The 21,141-nt window shown below is 37.0% G+C and overlaps 1 protein-coding gene and 1 long non-coding RNA gene across 2 annotated transcripts in view; both read left to right on the forward strand.

Moving 5' to 3' along the window:
• Positions 1 to 7,658, forward strand: part of LOC111093477 — a 72,622-nt gene extending 64,964 nt beyond the window's left edge. The window contains exons 2-3 of the long non-coding RNA XR_005382155.1: positions 6,224 to 6,365; positions 7,498 to 7,658. This is a non-coding gene — a long non-coding RNA (uncharacterized LOC111093477). The remainder of the gene's footprint in view (positions 1 to 6,223; positions 6,366 to 7,497) is intronic.
• Positions 7,659 to 9,090: 1,432 nt separating this feature from the next.
• LOC111093476 overlaps positions 9,091 to 21,141 on the forward strand; it is a 40,896-nt gene continuing 28,845 nt past the window's right edge. Inside the window, exons 1-2 of the mRNA XM_038581251.1 lie at positions 9,091 to 9,236; positions 20,851 to 20,944. Coding sequence (XP_038437179.1) covers positions 9,124 to 9,236; positions 20,851 to 20,944 — 207 coding nt within the window. The 5' untranslated portion in view covers positions 9,091 to 9,123. The remainder of the gene's footprint in view (positions 9,237 to 20,850; positions 20,945 to 21,141) is intronic.

The following is a 21,141-nucleotide window of genomic DNA, read 5'->3' on the forward strand; positions in this document are numbered from 1 at the left end:
GTGTTTTAATATTTAATCCAACACATTTCCTCATTATTCTTCTTTGCAAACCACTTTAAAAAGTATTGTTTGTAATTTAATTATACTAATTAATTGATTAAAATTAGTTTTAATTTTTATTAACTCCTTGGACTTACAGCAGTGTTGGTTCACTTTTCCTCTTCCTTCACACCCTTTATCATTCAACTTTTTTCACTCCCAGCATATTCAATCACCTCAGCATTGTTAACAGGGAAGTTGTTCACCCTGAAACTCTTCACTTTTCCAGGCTCCCTCTGAAGGTGTCTCTAAATCCTTACTTTGTCCCTTTCTCCTGTTCCATAAGAAGGAAGAGTACCTCCTTCTTTCTGCATCTAACTTTACCATAGCATCCTTAGTTTTATTTCTTCCATTTCTTTGGAAAATCCTGCCCCATCAGAAATCTTTATCAAACTTTTTTTTATTTTTTTATTTTGTTTAAATTTTCTTAAAAGTTTGACTTATTAATTCATGAGAGACACAGAGAGAGAGTCAGAGACACAGGCAGAGGGAGAAGCAGGCTCCCTGAAGGGAGCCCCATGCAAGACTTAATCCAGAATCCTGGGATCACGCCCCAAGTGCCCCAAGTGCCCCAAGCTCAAAGGCAGATGCTCAACTGCTGAGCCACCCAGGTATCCCCAATCGTTTTTAATTAAATTTTACCTTTCTTTCAATCCATAAACAAGCTAAAACTTCCATACCCTTGCCTTTTTTTGGCATCCTCCTCTCTAATGGCTTTCTTGACCTAATTTTCCTCTTGCTTCCCTGACAGCTCATTTGTAAACTTCTCTGGTTCTATTTCCTGTACTTCCCATATATCTATATATTCCATGATGTTCTATCCTTGGAGTTCTTCCTTTTTATTTCTACACTTACTTCCTTTGCAGTCTCAATTATTCCCACAATTCAAACTATGACGTCTCTGTATGACCCCAAAATTAATCTCAACATCAAAGAGCCCCAGATTACAAAACCTACAAGTAATTTCATCTATAATTCATTTCTTTTTTTTTTAATATTTTATTTTTTTATTCATGACAGACACAGAGAAAGAGAGGCAGAGACACAGGCAGAGGGAGAAGCAGGCTCCATGCAGGGAGCCTGACGTGGGACTCAATCCTGGGTTTCCAGGATCACACTCTGGGCTGAAGGCGGTGCTAAACCGCTGGGCCACCGGGGCTGCCCCACAATCCATTTCAAAGCAATAGCTTTACAAATGAGCAAACCAAGAAAAGATTTATCCTAGTTTGACTATTCCATAATCAGAAATAAAATGTAGGTTTTCGACTCCAGGTCTCTCTTGTATCCTACTTTTCAGACACATTTAATCCCCACTGAAAAAATCTCTACTATGATTCCCTTTGGCTCTACAAATTCATCAAACTTTTTGCCCATAGAGCCCAAGTCTAAAACTTCTAAACAGTGTTCGGTGTTTTCTATACTCACTACTATTCACCTTTCCACACTAGCTCCTGTTAGACCCTTTTATATATACCACATTCCAAACAAACCTACCTATTTCTAATCTGGAATAGTCTGTTCTTACTCTGTTCCTAAATTGAGAACAGTTTTTTTTTTTTCTATTAACAAGTTTACTTCATAGTGATAGAATACAAATTTTATACACAATACACTGACTTTGGTATTACAGAATTTAACCTGTTTTTATAAACTATCTTATGGTGTTACTCTAAGAGAAAATGTGTTGTACCAACAGACCCCCTTTTCCCATAGCATTGTTTTTACTATGTATTTAAACAGTTTCTTTCCCTTAAACAAGATGAAAAACCCTCAAGTTCCCATACAGGAAAACAGTTAACCCAAATTTCAGTTAAACACTAGAAACCTATTTCTGTGCAACTTCTATCTTTTACCTGAATACTATACAAGGTTACAGTGTTGACCAAAAGAAGACACAGGTTTCTCATTAAACTTTTGTTTTAATGGGTCTCAAAATCCTGTGACAGATGTTTGGTCAATTGTTTCCATTAAAAAGTACTGATTTTAAAAACTAATAACTTAAAACTGCCACACACACACACACACACACACACACACACACACACACACACAAATGGTCCACAAAACACTCTCCTTTCCTTCTGAAGTTTTTATGATGCATTGTTATCATTAACCAGTCTTTTACTATTAAACGGCCAATTGACACAAACAGTTCTGAGACTGTTCTTCCACCACTGATTAAGACTGGGGTGGCAGGTGTTGGGGATAATATTCACTTAGCCTTCTGAGCTTTCTGGGCAGACTTGGTGACTTTGCCAGCTCCAGCGGCCTTCTTGTCCACTGCTTGGATGACACCCACAGCAACCATCTGTCTCATGTCACGAACAGCAAAACGTCCCAGAGGAGGATAGTCAGAGAAGCTCTCAACACACATAGGTTTGCCAGGAACTATATTGACAATGGCAGCATCCCCAGATTTCAAGAACTTGGGATCATCTTCCAGCTTTTTTCCAAAACGACGATCTATCTTCTCCTTCAGCTCAGCAAACTTGCAAGCAATGTGAGCTGTGTGACAATCCAACACAGGTGCATATCCAGCTCTGATTTGGCCTGGATGGTTCAGGATAATCACCTGAGCCATGAAGCCAGCTACTTCCATTGGTGGGTCATTTTTGCTGTCACCAGCTACATTGCCACGACGAACATCTTTGACAGATACGTTCTTAACATTGAAGTATACATCGTCCCCAGAAAGAGCCTCACTCAAAGCTTAATGATGCATTTCAACAGACTACTTCAGTTGTAACATTGACCGGAGCAAAGGTGACCCCCATGCCACCTTAAGCCATGACCACCAGGATTAAGAAAACCAGTCTCCTCTTGGCCCACTGGGACAGTACCAATACCACCAATTTTGTAGTGTCCTAGAGAGACAGACGCAAGGGCTTATCAGTTGGATGGGTTGGTGGCAGAATGCAATCCAGAGCTTCACGCAGTATGGTTCCACTGGCATTCCCATCTTTACGGGTGACCTCCCATCCCTTGAACCAAGGCATTTTAGCACTTGGCTCCATCATGTTGTCTCCATTCCAACCAGAAATTGGCACAAATGCTACTGTGTCAGGGTTGTAGCCAATTTTCTTAATGTAGGTGCTGACTTCCTTAACGATTTCCTCGTATCTCTTCTGGCTGTAGGGTGGCTCAGTGGAATCCATTTTGTTAACACTAACAATTAGTTGTTTTACACCCAATATTTAAGCCAGAAGGGCATGGTCACGGGTCTGCCCATTCTTGGAGATACCTGCTTCAAATTCACCAACACCAGCAGCAACAGGACAGCACAGTCAGCCTGAGATGTGCCTGTAATCATGTTTTTGATAAAGTCTCTGTGTCCTGGGGCATCAGTGATGGTCACATAATACTTGCTAGTCTTGAATTTCCACAGGGAGATATCAATGGTGATACCACATTCACGTTCAGCTTTCAGTTTATCTAAGACCCAGGCATACTTGAAGGAGCCTTTTCCCAACTCAGCAGCCTCCTTCTCAAATTTTTCCATAGTTCTTTTGTTGATCCCACCACATTTGTAGATTAGATGGCCAGCAGCGGTAGACTTGCTCGAAACTTATGTGTCCAATGACAACGATGTTGATGTGAGTCTTTTCCTTTCCCGTTTTGGTTTAGATTTAACAGTGGTTTTCATGACACCTGTGTTCTGGCGGCAAACCCATTGTGAAAAAGACCAGTTTTATTTTACTTCCATCTTTTAGTTCACATCACTCTTCTCAACTGAAATATCATTTTCTCACACTATTCCTTCCATCTCCACCTAATAAATCCCTATTCATAACTTAAAATTTCAATGTAAGTAACAACTATACCATGGTGTCCAGCCTGATAATATTCCCATTCTGTCATCCAGAACATACTATTTTCCTCCATTAAGTTCCAGTATCATATTATATCTCTCTCATAGGCATTTATATTTTGACCTTCATTGCTGTTCCTTGTGTATTGTTTTATTTTACTAGTAAATTATAAACTCCATGAGGTCAAGTATTTCTTTGTATTGTATACATCTTCTTGGTCATAGGTTATAATCAAATATATTAACATTAGGTGGCAGACTAAAGTGAATTCCTTATTTTCATCTACTGTGTTCTGCAATTTTTTTAAGTATTTAGTGAAACTGGTCTTATTTCATATAATTCCATTAGAGTAGGATAGTAAGGAAGAATCTTCAGACCCTTGTAGAGATAATCTATACTAAGATCAAAATTCTCCTGTTAGTATGATAACACTAGAATTTACTAAGTAAAAATAATCCATCTATTGAGAAATTTTAACTACCAAAATTATCAAGAAAAGAGGTAAGTTTTTAGGTTCCTATTGGTGCCCCAACATATTACCACAAATTTAGTGGCTTAAAACACACACACACACACACACACACACACAACTCTTACAGTTCTAGAGGCCAGAAGTTCAATAACAGTTTCATTGGCTAAAATCAAAGTATCAGCAAGGCTGTTTCCTTCTGCAGACTCTAGGAGAGACTCTACCTTATTGTCCTTTCCAGTTTCTAATACAACTATGTTCTTTGGCTCATGTTTCCTTCCTCCATTTTCAAAGTCAGCAGTGTAGTGTTTTTCCTCTTCTCTGATCTGTTTCCATCTTTTCTTTTCTCATTTTTTCACACTGATACTGCTGCCTCCATTTTATTAGGACCCTTGTGGCTACAGTGGTCCCATCCAGACAATCCAGGATAGTCTTCTCATTGTCAAGATTCTTAATTTGAGCATTACAAAGTCCTTTTCATAGTGTAAAGTAATATATTCACAGGTTCCAAAGATCAGATCATGGGCATCTTTGAGGGGACTATTATTCAGCCTACTGTAAGAGGTTCATCCAAAGAATATTAGAATCTAAAATACTGAGAAAACAAAAAGCTCAATCACATCTAATAGTTCTCTAGGCCATGAAAAAACTCTAAACAGGATGGAAAGATCTAAATATGCTAAGTGGCAAGATTCACAAAAAGAAATCTAAGAGGAGGAGGAGGAGCAATATTTCTAAGCAAACTGCATCGACCATTTCCCATTGATTCTGCATTCTTCTTTGACCAATAAATCAGCCAGGATAAGAAACACTGGACATGGTACAGAAATGGCAAAGGCACTCCATCATATCCTTTCTTACTCATATTACTTCTTGGTGTTAACCAACCACATGACAATGATCATATAGAAGGAAAAGGTAGGAAAGGTAGGTAATCCATAGCACTTTTTCCCTTCAATTCCTTCTTATCAGTAAACTGAAGGCAGAAGGTATTGGTAGAATGTGTGCATATCAAAAAATGATAAAGAAATAGTTGAATTAGTTTGGGGTAGAGTTTGGTAGAAATAAAATATGCATGCACATATGAGCTACAAAATATAAATTGTATAATTTTGGTGACTCTGCATAAGAATTAAATGCTCTTAAATTTGCATTAAAAGTGGTATTGCACAAGATAAAGATGAACAGTAAAATTCAAGGGTGCCTGGGTGGCTCAGTTGGTTAAATATCCAACTCTTGATTTAGGCTCAGGTCATGATCTTAAAGTCTTGATATTGAGCCCCATATTGGGCTCTGTGCCAGTGCTTAAGGTTCTCTCTCTCTCTCTCTCTCTCTCTCTCTGCCTCTGCCCCTGCCCCCACCCCCAGTCATGTGGGTACACACACACCCCTACGCTTTCTTGTGCAAGTTCTCTCTCTCCCCCTAAAAAAAAAAGATGAACAGTAAAATTCATACTAATGATTTAAAAAATGAATTTCTCTTTACTTAGAATGACATTATAAATAGCAGATAAAACTCATCATGATAAACCAGAGAAAAATCACGAAAGAAGGGGAAAAATTTTATATTTTAGTACCTTTAGCATGACTTTTCTGCTTTTTGAACATAGGGCCTCACAGTTTCATTTTGCACGGGACCCCACAAATTATGTATGGCCTTGCACACCTCTGAGCAACTGGTTTGAGCATAAAATAATTGAGCCAGAAATGGGCTGCCTGAATAATCAAAACCTTGAAGGAATTTAATCACATGTCTGCTGTCTTCTGAACATAGCTTAATTCTACACATTCACTGCTTTCTGTAATAACTGCATTATGCAAGTCTCAAAGCTTTCATTGTTCTGCCTTAAAACTCTAGGTAATCTGCCTCTTTCCATACATAAAATATTATGTCCTCTATTCCTCAGGTTACCTGGACTCTGTAACCTGTGATTCTATGTTACCAAGCTGCAGATTATCCTCTCATACTAAAATAAGAGGCTGGTGTATGTCACATGCTGAACCCTATGTGCAAGTGTCTGAATAAATCTTTTGTCGCCTTAATTACAGGTAAGACCATGTTAAATTTAACTCCAACAGATGTTCCCTATGAAAATGTGATAGCTCAATCATTTAAATGGAAATGTTGAAATTCAAACATTTCCTTAGTAAAATGGTGAACTCCTGAAAGCTGACTACCAGTTTATAAGCTTGCAATGTTTTTGTGAAGCTATTTTTTAAAGTGTTAATGATGAGAGTGACAATATATGGATTTACTTCTAATAGCAAAGCTGTGTTGCTTTATATTTGAAAGTAATGATAAAAACTGGCTTCTCCTGGAGCCCAAGGATCTCCAGCATTGCATCGGGACCTACAAAAAGCACAGGATCAAGGATGCCAGTTGAACAGGACTCCAAACCTCTTTTCTACACCACTGTTCCAGGCATAGCAGTTCCATGTAATAAACTAGACTTCCATGTAAAATTTTGTTTGAAGAAACAATTCTGAGGCTTAAAGAAAAACACAGCAAATAACAATAATGTCCCCATTACCTTACAGAATAATCTTATCTTTTTAAAACAAAAGGAATCAAAGATAAAGTAAATGTGAAGAATTTTCTAAGTCAAAAATTTCTTCCTTTAGCAATTATTTTTTATAAGATCTCCATTGATAACCAATTCAAACTATGCATTTTATACTCCTTTGTTCTTAAATGGAGATTCTTTATTTAATATTAGAATCACTAGAATGAAATATTAAATGTTGGTACCCCAGGGAACACTGTACATTGCAGGCCATCTGCACTAAAGGGACCCACAATAGCTTAACCTAGAATATTAAGTTAGTGTCTATATTCCACATTTTCCACCTGTCAGCTTAGTGGAACAGCATCACACCTACCTATAATTTATTACAAATTTACTATATATTTAGTTTGCTAGTTTAAAACCACATTGCTTTAGCATTTAAGATAGAGAAATAATCTGCAAAGCCCTGCAATTCCAATCCAAACATCCCAGGTAATTACTCTGTGCCCCAGGTATTAGATGCCATCAAATCATTTGGGTTATATGGAATAAATGTGGGAATTAACTTTAAGAAGTCTCTAACTATTGGCAAAGCAGTTGGAAAATTAAATTTATTGTTCTGTTTAACATACATACTTTTTAAGGCGTTTATTTGATGATCTCTTTTACTATAGCCTTACAGAGCTCATGGCCATCAGACAAAGGCATATATACTTCAGGGATACAGATCCATTCAAGGCTTCTGATGCAGAATTTTCAAGATTAAAGCCCCTGCTTTCCAACTGTTGACACACCAAAGGGGAGTTTTCTAATCAGCCAGATATTATAAATCCAACTGATGTCAATAAAACAGAAGTGTTTTATATTTCTTTTTTCTTCTATTTCTTTTTTCTTTTATTTCTTTGAAAAATCTAGACCCTAGAATGGCCATACATTCCTTCCCATATCACAGAATTCTGGCAGTCTAAACTCCAATTTGGAGATATTCCCATAGTATGCTTTGGGACATTTTGATTAGTGTTACCCAAGCCAGTGCCAACTGAGATAAAAAAGATCACTAATCCTTTAACAACATTTTTAAAAGATCATCATTTGAGGGTCAAATTCACTCTGTGCAACACGGGATACTTCATACTTTATTACCTATTATCCTCCAGTGTTCTTAAACAAAAGTTTGCATTTCCATATTTCTTTACATCAAAGATCTCCAATGTTCACTACTTCTCATTCTTTATAGTTTTATACTGCAAAGCTACATGTTCTTTTAAGATTTTTGTTAATAAAAGTAAATAAGTAGAAAACAAAATTTCTCTAACACACATTTCTGTAATGATATTTCTGTAAATGTTTAAGTGTCTTTCTTTCTGGTATCTTCCCAATACATAGTAATATAAATGATTGTTTTCTTAAAAATATGTTGAAACACTTAAAAATGGTTCAGATGGTAAACTGCATGTTTGTTTTTTACTGCAATTAAAACTTTCTAAAAATATCCTAGCATCTTGGTATGTACTCTCTATATAAACTTTTTTTTTAAGATTTTATTTATTTACTCATGAAAGATACACACAAACACAGAGAGAGAGAGAGAGAGAGGCAGAGACACAGGCAGAGGGAGAAGCAGGCTCCATGCCAGGAGCCCAATGTGTGACTCGATCCCGGGACTCCAGGATCACGCCCTGGGCCAAAGGCAGACGCTTATTCATATTGCTTATTCTGAGCTGAGTCACCCAGGGATCCCCCTCTATATAAACTTTTACTACAATAGTATTTTGAACATTTTTCTACATTTTAAGTATTCTTCTATAGTAGCATTTTAACGAATACATAATATTGTATCATAATATAGTTACAAGTTCACTATCAATGAAATTGTCTCTTGCCCAAGGCTATATGCAGTTCCATATTTCAAACATCTTGTTTGCTTAGGTTGAATTTCTAGATAATTTGTGGATCAAAAACTAAGGAAAAATTTAAAGCTTTTGAACATTTTTCTACAAGTTCTTGGATAGATCATATTATTGTTCCAAATTACATTCCTCCCTTGGATTATTCATCCATTGCCATGTGATTTCCAGTGCCTTTAGTGAAAAAAGTATTTATTTTTGTTCCATTGTCACTAAGCATATATATATCCCTTGCTTTGGCCAAGTGCACATAAGAAGGCATGACCAAAGTAGAAGCTTTAAGAGCCATTGTGGTTTTACCACAGCTCTTTTGCTCTTTTCCTCTGACATCATAATTATGTGTACCATATTAGGGCTGTTTCATTAGCTCAGATTCCAGAATGTAAAGGACTCATGCAACAGAGCCATGTGGATAGCAGCTACCAGCCTACTGTGGTGACATCAGTAGCCATAACCCCAACCACAGCCAACAAGAAGAGAATGAAGACCACCACAAAACAAGACAGGTAACATCCATAAGAAGTATATCTTAAAAAAAAAAAAAGTATATCTTTATAAACTACTGAGATTTGTACAGCAGTAGGGGTTGTTTGTGACTAATATACAGCAGTAAATAATGGCTGTGATAGATTACACAAATGGCTGCATTTATTGATATTTACCCTGTCTCTACACTGTTGTGCCACTCAGGATGGACCTCAAAATTTGATTTCAGTATCAAGACTAAAGATTCCACACATGTGGAGGGTATGTAAACATGTACCTCTTAGATAAGACTTTTAGGGAAGAGCAGAGCATGTCTCTCATGCTGATTTAAACATGGCTTGAAAGAGCAGAGAAAGGCTCTAGCTTGGAGTTTTATAATAGCTAAGAGGTGGTGTTAGGAGGGAGAAAAAAGGCAAATACTCCGCCCCTGATGAAGTCTGCATTCTTAGGAAAACAAGAATAAGCAATATGAATAAGTATATGCTATGCTAGACTGTGATAAAAGTCAAAAAGAAATATAAAGTGGAAAAGAGGAATAAAAAGTCTGGGAAGGGGCTTGAAACATTAGATAGGAGGATCAGGAAACGCCTTTTTGAAAGGTGAATTAGAGCAAAAACCCAAAGGAAAAATTTGCCTTATGTAAGAAATGATAATTAAAGGCAGAAGGGAGAGAAACAGCAATTGTTAAGGCTCAGAGGCATAAGTGTGATAGGCATGTTTAAGCAAAAGCAAGAATGCATTTGCTTAAACAAGAAAGAGTGAACAAGATAGAGAGAGGATGCAAGAAATGGTGTCAGTGAGAAAACTGAGGCCAGATTATAGGAAATACTCCTTGGCATTTATTCTGAGATGAGATGCTACTGGAAGACTTTAAGCAATGGAGAGACTGGATCTGATCTGTATTTAACAGTATCACTCTAGCTACTTTGTTGTGAATAAGCTGTAGAGGAGTAAATGCAAAATAAGGGAAGCCATGAGGGTACTACTACGATGATCCAAGAAAGATGATGGTGGTATGGAGAGCATGGTAATGTGGAACTGGTAAAATGCATCTGGATTCTAGATATATTTTTAGATATAGAAAACTAATGTCAAAGAAGTGAACGCATGAAAAACTAAACACATATCCTTGACTGAGGAAGAGAAGACGAGAGATAGTGGATGGTCTGGCCTCAGCGGCAAAGACATCCACATAACAGGAGAGAAGCGAGAGCATGTGGGCATTATGACAAGGGGTGGATGGACCTGTGACAGTCCTCTTTAAGTTGCTTGACTCTCTCAGTGAGATTGACAGCAAGTTTACCAGCTGAGATTAAACGTGAAGAAAGAAGTTCTAAAAATTAGAGGAAAGAAGAAATGAAATTGGTTCTCAACAGTGGTAGAAAGTGACTTGATAAGAAAATAATTACTAGGCAACTTTGCCAGGCAGCAAGACCACTTCAAGCCTGTGACCATGACTTAAGATGATACCAGTACATTTGGATAGACAGATGTTCTAGGCACTCTGCACCATATTCCCTTGGCTTACTTCTAATTCTCTGCAGTTGTGGTGAGCAATTCTTCATACTCTCACAGAATTCCACCTCAAGCCCTGACTGACTCACTCCGATATCTTCAACAGGTCTTTCACTAATTCATGGAAATGTTCTCAACCCTAGCATAAAGTATCCTAGAAGGATGGGAAGGGTAACACCACTGGTTATGGACTGAATAGCATCCACTCAAAATTTATATGTTGAAGTCCTAACCCCTAGTACCTTGCAATGTGACCATGTTTGCAAACAGGATCTTTACAGAGCTAATTAAGTTAAAATAAGTTCATTAGGATGGGCCCTAATCCAGTATAACTGGTATCCTTATAAGAAGAGGTAATTTGGAGATGTACAAAAGGAAGAGGACATGGAAGATGGCCATCCACAAGTCAGAGACAGGCCTGAAACAGATCCTTCCCTCATGATCCTCAGAAGGAATGAATGCTGCCAACACCTTGATCTCAGTTTCTTAGCCTCCAAAACTGAGAAGAAAATACATTTCTGTTGGTTAAACCATCCAGTCCATAGTACTTTGGTATGATAAGCCCTAGCAAAGCAATACACCATCTGGTGACAATTCTTACCTAACCAGGGCAATATTATATATAATATTTAATTTCCTCCATTTCTTTGGAGGAAAAATTCTAAAGAATCTTCTATATGGAGCCCTGAAGTGATAACCAGTTAAATAATGCACATTTTATTGATTTTACCTTTTTTCCTGACATTGTCCTCACTCCATTGATCCGGTTTCTTGGGATTACTTCCTAAAAACAAACTACCTACACTCAAGTTCTTGTCTTGGGCTCTTTTTTCAGGGGAATCAAAGCCAACACACCACATGTATGCATTTATTCATTGTCATTTCCTCTTTAATTGCTTTCTTCTCTTGACTTTTTTGACACTACATATCTGGTTTTCCTCTTACCTCACTTCTCATGCCTTCCCAGGCTTCTTTCTCTTCTATTCAACCTCTTAATATGGAAGTGATTGCTTGGATCCACTTGACCAGTCCTGGATCTCTCTACATAATTTCCTTAAGTCATCAAAAAGCCAATGCTCATCATTTTTGTTCTATCAGCAGGATTTGATACAATTAGTCTCTCCCCCGTCCTTGACATATTTCTTTACAAAGCTTCCGGGACACCCTATTCTCCTCATTGCCCTACTAGACTATTTCCAGTCATCATTTTTCTCAGTGCTTTTCTCACACTTTCTTTTCTCTTCAATCTCCTAAAATTGGAGAGCATGGCCTAAGTCTTGGACCTATTCCCTTCTCTTCCTACTCTCATTCTCTTGATACTGCATTCAGTCTCAAGACTTTAAAAACTATCTATATATTAGCAACTTCCACATTTATTCTTCCCAAACTCCAGACTCATATATCCTATTACTTACTGAATACTTCTATTTGTGGTGGTTTTGTCATCTATCAATTTGGCTAGACTAAATTGTATTTCCCAAAATTCTTTTCTATATGTATTTCATTAGGCTGGGTCTCAAGACAGAATCCTATGAAAGATTTGTAGGGTCAACATGAAGCAGCAGCCATTTTCTAATTCCCACTTGTTTTCATGTACCTGCTGATTATCTCTGGTATGAGGCAGAGGTGAGACTTGCAATTACTCCACTTTCTCCTAAAATATCTTTTAGCTTTTTAGATCCCAGAGTCAAGTGTCTCTATGTTTAACCTCTCTGACAAAGATCCCTGGCTTCTTCAGGAGGCCATACCATCAAGGTCAAAGGAACCATAAATTGACCTTGCTTATATATTCCAATATATGCTGTTCTTTGTACTCTCTGACCTTGCATCCTTCTTTACTTCCAAACTGCCTTCCCTGGATTTCAAGTTTCAGTATGGGACACAGAGACAACAGTCATACAGAGACTGTTAAAACAGAGCCTACAATTGTGTAATGTCAAATCTAACAAGCCCCTTCATATATTTCTCTCTATATATATACGAGATATATATTCAGCAAATGAGACATATTAAGGGATCTGTATATTTCTATCTTGTATATCCCTAGTTTATGTGTCTACCTTTGATCCAGAAATAAAGTAGAATATATCTCATTTACTGCATGTATATCCAGTATGTGTATAGAGAGAGATATGCAAGTCCCTGCATGTATCTCATTACTGAACATATATCTGGTATATACAAAGATAGATCATATAAAGAGATTTGTTAGACTTCTATCTTCATGAAAAAAGATGTTAGTTGAAAGATGTTTTCTAAGGGGAGTGCTTTTGCACTGTTGGTGCTAATGCAAACTAGTGCCACTACTCTAGTGGATAGTTTGGAGATTCCTCCAAAAGTTAAAAATAGAACTACCCTACAATCCAGCAATTGCACTACTAGGTATTTACCCAAAGGACAGAAAAATACAGATTCAAAGGAGTAGATGCACCCTGATGTTTAAAGCAACACTATCAACAATGGCCAAACTATGGAGAGAGCAGCCCAAATGTCCATCAACTGATGAATGGATAAATAAGATGTGAGATAGATATAAATATAGATATATATAATGGAATATTATTCAGTCATCAAGAAGGATGGAATTTTGCCATTTGCCATAACATTAATGGACCTATAGTATATTATGCTAAGTGCAATAAGTCATTCAGAGAAAGACAAATATCGTATGATCTCACTCATGTAGAAGAAAACAGATAAACACATGGAAAAGGGGTGCGGGTAAGGATAGAGAGAAATAAGCCATAAGTGACTCTTTATGATAGAGAACAAACTGAGGGTTGATGGAAAGAGGTGGAAAGGTATTAATGAAGGTACTTGCTGGGCAGCCCCGGTGGCTCAGCAGTTTAGCGCAGCCTTCAGCCTGGGCATGATCCTGGAGACCCAGGATCGAGTCCCACGTCGGGCTCCCTGCATGGAGCCTGCTCCTCCCTTGGCCTGTGTCTCTGCCTCTCTCTCTCTCTGTGTGTGTCTCTCATGAATAAATAAATAAAATCTTTAAAAAAAAATGAAGGTACTTGCTGTGATGAGGACCGGGTGTTATATGTAAGTGATAAGCCACTGAATTCTACTCTGGAAACCAATATTGCACTGTATCTTAACTAAAATTTAAATTAAAAAATAAAATAAAGGAATTTGTTAGATAGATCTGATTATATATTTATATGTATAAATATGTGAATACATATATAAACACACACACACATATGGTTTCGGCTTCTCTGCTTGAACCTTGAATGACACAGATGTCTAACAGGCATCTCCAAATCAACAAATCCAAAATTAAAGTCCAGACTCCACTCTCACTCTCCACAAAACTTGCTCAATCTGCAACCTTTCTCATCTTGGTTGATAGCAACCCTTTTCTTCTAGCTTCTCAGACCCAATCCTTGAAGTCATCATTAATTCCTATTTTTTCTCAGACTTCACACAATCAAACAACTGGAAATGTTGCCATGTCTATCTTCAAAACACACCTCAAAACCTAGAGGAATTGATAAAATTAGAAGATTACCCATCTATAATGTCTAAGAAACGAATATCAATGACTGCTAAAAATGCTAAGACAAACCATCAGAATTAAGTGCCTCCCATATAAGATGTAAGTAAACTATACCACCTTCTTGTCAGGAAATCAAACCTGAATCAAAATAAGGCTCTAGACATAACTATAAATTTTCAGGAATTATAGGAGCCAGAGGTACTGATTGTGTGACCCAACAGGAACATAGTTAACACTATCTAGAATGTGGTAAACTCCAAAGGACAAAGCAATTCAGTATCTTCAAAGAATACACTCTAAGGGAAAAAGAAGGTGGCAGAGCAAGCAAACGTAAAGATTAAAAAATTTAAGGGACATAGCAATGTGTGTCTCCACAAATACAATGTGTGGCTCTTGTCTGAATACTGATTCAAACATCAATTTAAAAATTATAAGACAAGTGGGGAAATGTACACACTGAATGGATATTTTATACCTAGAATTAATATTTAAGGGGAGGCCTGGGTGGCTCAGTGGTTGAGTGTCTGCCTTTGGCTCAGGGCATGATCCTGGGGTCCTGGGATAGAGTCCCACATCGAGTTCCCCACAGAGAGCCTACTTCTCCCTCTGCCTGTGTCTCTGCCTCTCTCTCTGTATCTCAGTAATAAATAAAATCTTTTTTTAAAAAAAAGAATATTTAAGGTATAAAATAATCTGTAACTTCTATGGATACGTACACTGAAGTAAATACAGAGTAAATAATATTATACCTGGTGATTATTTCAAAATAATCCAATAGAAGTAGAAGGGCTGACTTCAGATGAAAATAGATTGATGGGGATGATGGGGAACTTTGTTTTTTGGGGGTTTTTTTTTGTTTTGTTTTGTTTTTTCGTTTTTATTGCAGTTCGATTTGCCAACATATAACACCCAGTGCTCATCCCATCAAGTGCCCCCCTCAGTGCCGGTCACCCACTCACCTCAACCCCCCGCCCACCTTCCCTTCCACTACCCCTTGTTTGTTTGTGATGGGGAACTTTGAAGGTGAGTAATGCAGATTCATTCTACTGCTCTCTTTACTTTTATTTTTAACATTTCCCATAATAAAAAGCTTTTGAACACTATTAAGATTTAGTATCATAATAACAAAAAAGGGCAGTGAAAACAAATTGTTACAGAAATGTCAGGAAAGGACAAACTTAAAGTACTAAAAGTAGTTTTGTTGACATTATTTTTTTTTTAGGGTCATGATTATGAGTGCTTTCTTTTTTTTTTTTTTTACCAGTTTCTTCTTTTTTGTATATTTTTTATTAGAGTTTGATTTGCCAACATATAGTGTAACACCTAGTGCTCTCCCCATCCAGTGCCCCCTTCAGTGCCCGTCACCAAGTCTCCCCATCTCCCCGCCCACCTCCCCTTCCACTACGCCTTGTTTGTTTCCCAGAGTTAGGAATTTCTCATGGTTTGTTACCCTCTCTGATTTTTCCCACTCATTTTCTCTCCTTTCCCTTATGATCCCTTCCACTATTTTTTGTATTATTGACATTTTTCTAATAGAAAAACAATACATTCTGAGAAATAGAACAATAGAGCAATTTTGTTTAAATTTCTTTTAGAGGATAGTTTGGGTTTCTTCATTTGTTTTTAAGATTTAGGTATCTAGGGTATTATGCTGAGTGAAATAAGTAAATCAGAGAAGGACAAACATTATATGGTCTCATTCATTTGGGGAATATAAAAAATAGTAAAAGGTAATAAAGGGGAAAGGAGAAAATGTGAGTGGGAAATATCAGAGAGGGAGACAGAACATGAGAGACTCTTAACTCTGGGAAACAAACAAGGGGTGTTAGGGAGGTGGGCAGGGGGTGGGGGTGACTGGGTGATGGGCACTGAGGGGAGCACTTGATGGGATGAGCACTGGGTGTTATTCTATATGTTGGCAAATTGAACAGCAATAAAAAATAAATTTAAAAAAAATTTAAAAAAAATAGATTCCTAACTCTGGGAAACAAACAAGGGGTAGCAGAAGGGGAGGTGGGCGGGGGTAGGGGGAGGACAGGGTGACTCGGTGACGGGCACTGAAGGGGGCACTGGATGGGATGAGCACTAGGTGTTATACTATATGTTGGCAAATCGAACTCCAATTAAAAAAATATACATATAAAAAAAGATTTATTTACCTGAGAGAGAGAGAGTACATGCCCATGTGCACACACATGCATGTGCATGTAGGGACAAAAACAGAGGGACAGACTCCTCAAGCAGAACCCCCCCATCCTGGTGAGTTTGGAACCCAAATTAAGGCTTCACCCCACAACCCATAAGATCATAACCCCAGCCAAAACCAAGAGCTGGAGGTCCAACCGGCTGAGCCTCCTAGGCACCCTGCAATAGTTTATTTAAAAAAAAAAAAAATCTGTTAGGACAAACAATTATAACACCTTTTCATGAGTAAAAAACAACTATTTTCAGATTCAGCATAAAGGCAAATTCAATTCATAACTTTCTGAAAGTATGCTAGAGTACTTTCCTCTTTCTTTTCTAATTTCATACAACGATTCCATGCTATTTTCAAAGAAACACAATTTGCCAAGTGGAAAATGTTTTTATGTGCTATAAAAGATAAAGAGTTGTTTGTTTTTTTTTCCAGGAGTGTTTTACACAGTAACCTGTTTTGCTTTCTGAGTATTAATCACATGTGCCTTGCTCATATCTTTCAACTTGCTTTGCTCTGATGAAGGAAAAAGCATGCTTGTGGGGAACTTCAAAGTCATTGAAATCCTCCAAAGATGTGATTCCTATAATCAGCCAGCCGATGGCCAATGCTAGTTGTTTCCAGAGCAGTCCTTAGTCATCAGAGTTCTTGACAAGCTTCTGCAAAGCAGACAACTGGCCTGTATCTATAGCAGCTGTCAACTGTCATCCCCTTGGTTTGAAACTCAAGGTCCTGCTCAGTATGAAGACAGAGCTTTTCTCAGGTGAAAGCCTGCTAAGTACAGGGAATAGTAACAAATGTTAATATGTCAGATATGCCATCTGAGAACAAGGTCATGCTGACCCTAAATGAATACCACAAAAACCCACTGGAGATCTGGACTTCAAACCAAAAGGAAAGTGGATCACAATTATCAAAACTCTTCTCATCCTACAGGTTTGGGCCAAAAAATTAGAATCAAAACTCTCATTTTCTCCTCACCATCCTCCTTACTCAGGCACTGGTTTTCAAGGTAGTCATAAAGCAACAATAAAACAGACTAATATGGATGAACCCAAAGGAGGATGCATTTCTTTCATGGTGAACCAGTGCTATATACAGTTTACCAAAGACTGCAAATATTTTTTCTGCTCAATCCAGATCACAGTTATGTAAATTAGTGATACTAACAAACCACATATCACATGTCATCTCAGAGACCTGACTATGGGGAGGCCACACATTGAGTGAAGAGGAAAATGCTTCTTCAAGGTTGGGCTCTTTCAGGGCTTTATGCCCAGCACTCTTAAGGTAGCATTCAAATACAGTGAAGATCTATCCATCTGTCTTTCTGAAATTTTCTCACAACTCATCTACTCTGTGATATCTAAACCCGAGATGTATAGAACTTCAAACTCTTCTCTAACCACTAATTCTGCTGATTGAAGCCTCAGCTAGGAAGGTTCCCACCTCTCAAGGGCACCCCATGACCCATGCAGTAATTTGGCAGTATCCTGAGGATCCCTATTTTGTGGTCAGATAGCAATTACTCTCAGGAATGTACTATCTACCCCATGAACAAGCACGCTATAAAACTGCTGTTTTCCTATTTCCCCAATAAAACCCAGACAATAAATCTGGTTCCTTTTATATTTTTAATAGTGGAAATGTGTTAGTGATAAAAAATAATAACTTTTGTCAAAAGGAAGTATAATACATAGAATTCAACAGCTTCAGGATCCCTTGTCAAAAGAAATAACTGCAGAACTTTAACATAATAATATGATACTATATAGAAAAAAATAGCTCATAAAATGTAACATGACCCTCAGCTTATAAGAATGATATCTGAAAACATGTGAGCCAGTATTTGTAACCAAACGACCAGGCAGTTCAAAAAGTCATGGCATCAATGCCGTTAGAAGAGGATTAAAAACTGCCTTTCTTTTTTCCAGTTCCCAGCTTCACATAGGAACATAAACTCATGGGGCTTTGTAGCAGCCCCACAATTGTCCCTAGTAATAGGGACAACTCACATTTTCCTCCCTTCAGGATTAAGAGTGATAGTTTACATAATGAACAGTTTGTAAAGATAATACAAAGGAACTTCGTGAAAGTGTGGTTAAAAACTAAGTTGGAGATGCCCGGGGGGCTCAACGGTTGAGTGTCTGTCTGCCTTTGGCTCAGGGTATGATTCTGGGGTCTGGGATGGAGTCCCACATCAGGCTCCCTGTGAGGAACCTGTTTCTCCCTCTGCCTATGTCTCTGTCTCTCTCTCTGTGTCTCTCATGATAAATAAAATCTTTATAAATACATACAATACACACATACATAAATACATACATATGAAGTTGGATAGGCTTACTTTAAGAAGTTTAAAGTATTATTTAGATAAGAAAAAGACACTCTTATTAACCCTAATTAATATACTGTATCTCATCTTCATGCTTTCTCTTAAAACTGGTACTCATCAACTTTTAACTAAAAATGCTGACAACCGGGCAGCCCGGGTGGCTCAGCGGTTTAGTGCCGCTTTCAGCCCAGGTTGTGATCCTGAAGACCCAGGATTGAGTCCCGTGTCGGGTTCCCAGCATGGAGCCTGCTTCTCCCTCTGCCTGTGTTTCTGCCTCTCTCTCTCTCTGTGCCTCTCATGAATAAATAAATAAATAAAATATTTTAAAATGCGACAACCTTTCACGATTCTACTGAAATTCAGTTTATTCCCAGATCACTCTACTAGAAGACTCTCCCTTTAACATAATTCTCATAACTATGAAGACCAGCATTTACTGTATATTCTAATCACCATCACTAATAAAGTTCGTTAAAAACTGACATATATTACGCACCTTAAAAAAAGATTTAATGTTATTGTAATTCTTGTAATACATACTGAAGAAACAATTTAAATTATCTGATCTAATAAAGGGAAACACATATAAGTGAATATTCTGGATAATGATGTAGAAAATAATAAAGAGGTGATTACTGAAGATTAAAAGACTTTTTCAAGGCATAAAGCAATTCTAAATGCATGATAGTAAATAATTATTTTAGAGCCCAAATGCACTTGCAACTGTGTTTGAGATAGATCTTGAGTCAGGGATTTTATTCTAGCGAAGTTTCTACCTTTGCAAAAGCAGGTAAGTTAGGATACCAGCTAGAATACTGTGTTGAGTTTTTGGTAATGGAAGAGTTTCCTATTCAATTTCACACTCTAATATTATTTGTCACATATTATAAAAATTGAAGAAATTTTGCTGAACTGCTATATTTAAATTTACATTTTATTGTTATAAAATAAGAACTATTGAGTAAAGCTGCATGAGCTTTCTTTTTTTTTTTTTTTTTTTTTTGCATGAGCTTTCATCCCAAGAGAGTTTTAAAAGGTGGATAGACAAAAAGGTATAACTATAGTCAGAACTTACAGAAACAATAATACGAGTTTCCTTTTAACTCTTTGGTCCTTAGAATGAACAATCTGCTGAGATACAGACTTACAGATACTTACTCCACCTGTGTTACATAGAGTAGTTTGTATGCTAACAATTTCTTCATGATTCTAATTAACATGATGAAAATCTTAGTTACATAAATAGGCAAATAAATCATTAAAAGCCCACCAAGAAAAAAAAATTTGTAAAAAAGGATAGCTCACAGAACTAGAGTATATGTTCCACCTAGATCGGCTAGATGAACTTGAAGTCATTTATCTCCTCTTTATCAACTCTTTCAAGTGAAAAACTTAGATAATGATCCCTGGCCACTTCACAGGATTGGTGTAAGCACCAAATGAAACAATGAATATTCATGTTCTTCATAAAATATAAAATGCTTACCCAATATGAAGCATTATTTTTAAATTGAGTGTGCTGAATGAGAAAGGAAAGCCTGAGGTCTCCAGCTAATTGTCTTTAAAATCTGAAACACATGTTGTAATAATTATCTTTTTGTGTCACTCTCTTTTTTTGTTTTTTTTTTTTTAATTCTTGAGTGATGGATGCTACGGATCTGAAAATCATTATGCTGGAATATTTCCAGCCCTCCCAGCCACAAAAATGTGTCTATCAAGCAAGACTATACATTGCCTCAACTCCCTAATGGTATTAATAGAAGCAGAGGTTCTAAAATAGTGTTATGAACATTTAAAAAGTTCTGCCATTTTTAATTGGCTCATGAATATTTAAGAAAAATATTGAGTTTATTTTGAAGCAAATCAGAATGATGAGATTTTACCCAAACCCTCTATGAAATTTCATCTCAATGCTAGAATCATCTGATAAGTTATAGCAATTATTTTAAAAGGCAGTAAAGAAGTTTTAAAAAGGACATTAGACGGAAATCTCATAATTCTAGACATAGTATTCTCAGAAGGAAAATTAACAACTAAACTGTTGGTAGTGAAAGTACACCAGTTTATAAATCAGAGTTGTTCTCTTGCCAGTGGGCTCCAAGTGGGGCACACACACCCCAGAAGATATGCAAGAGGCCACAGACGATGTGAAGAATATATTAAAACTTCTAACATTTATCCAAAAGTGAGTGAGCAAGCTTTCATAACATTTAATATTTTAGACTTACGAGGTATACATTATTAACTTATTATTTTAGACTTATAAGGTATATGTTATTAACATAAATAAATATATTTATATTACAAGACGCTATTTGCTCAAGTATTTCTTATTGAGAGAGATACAAACCAAAAATTTTGGAAAACGGATTTACAAAAATT

Source organism: Canis lupus, chromosome 31, assembly GCF_011100685.1.
Source record: "Canis lupus familiaris isolate Mischka breed German Shepherd chromosome 31, alternate assembly UU_Cfam_GSD_1.0, whole genome shotgun sequence".
In the NCBI taxonomy this organism is placed as follows: domain Eukaryota; kingdom Metazoa; phylum Chordata; class Mammalia; order Carnivora; family Canidae; genus Canis; species Canis lupus.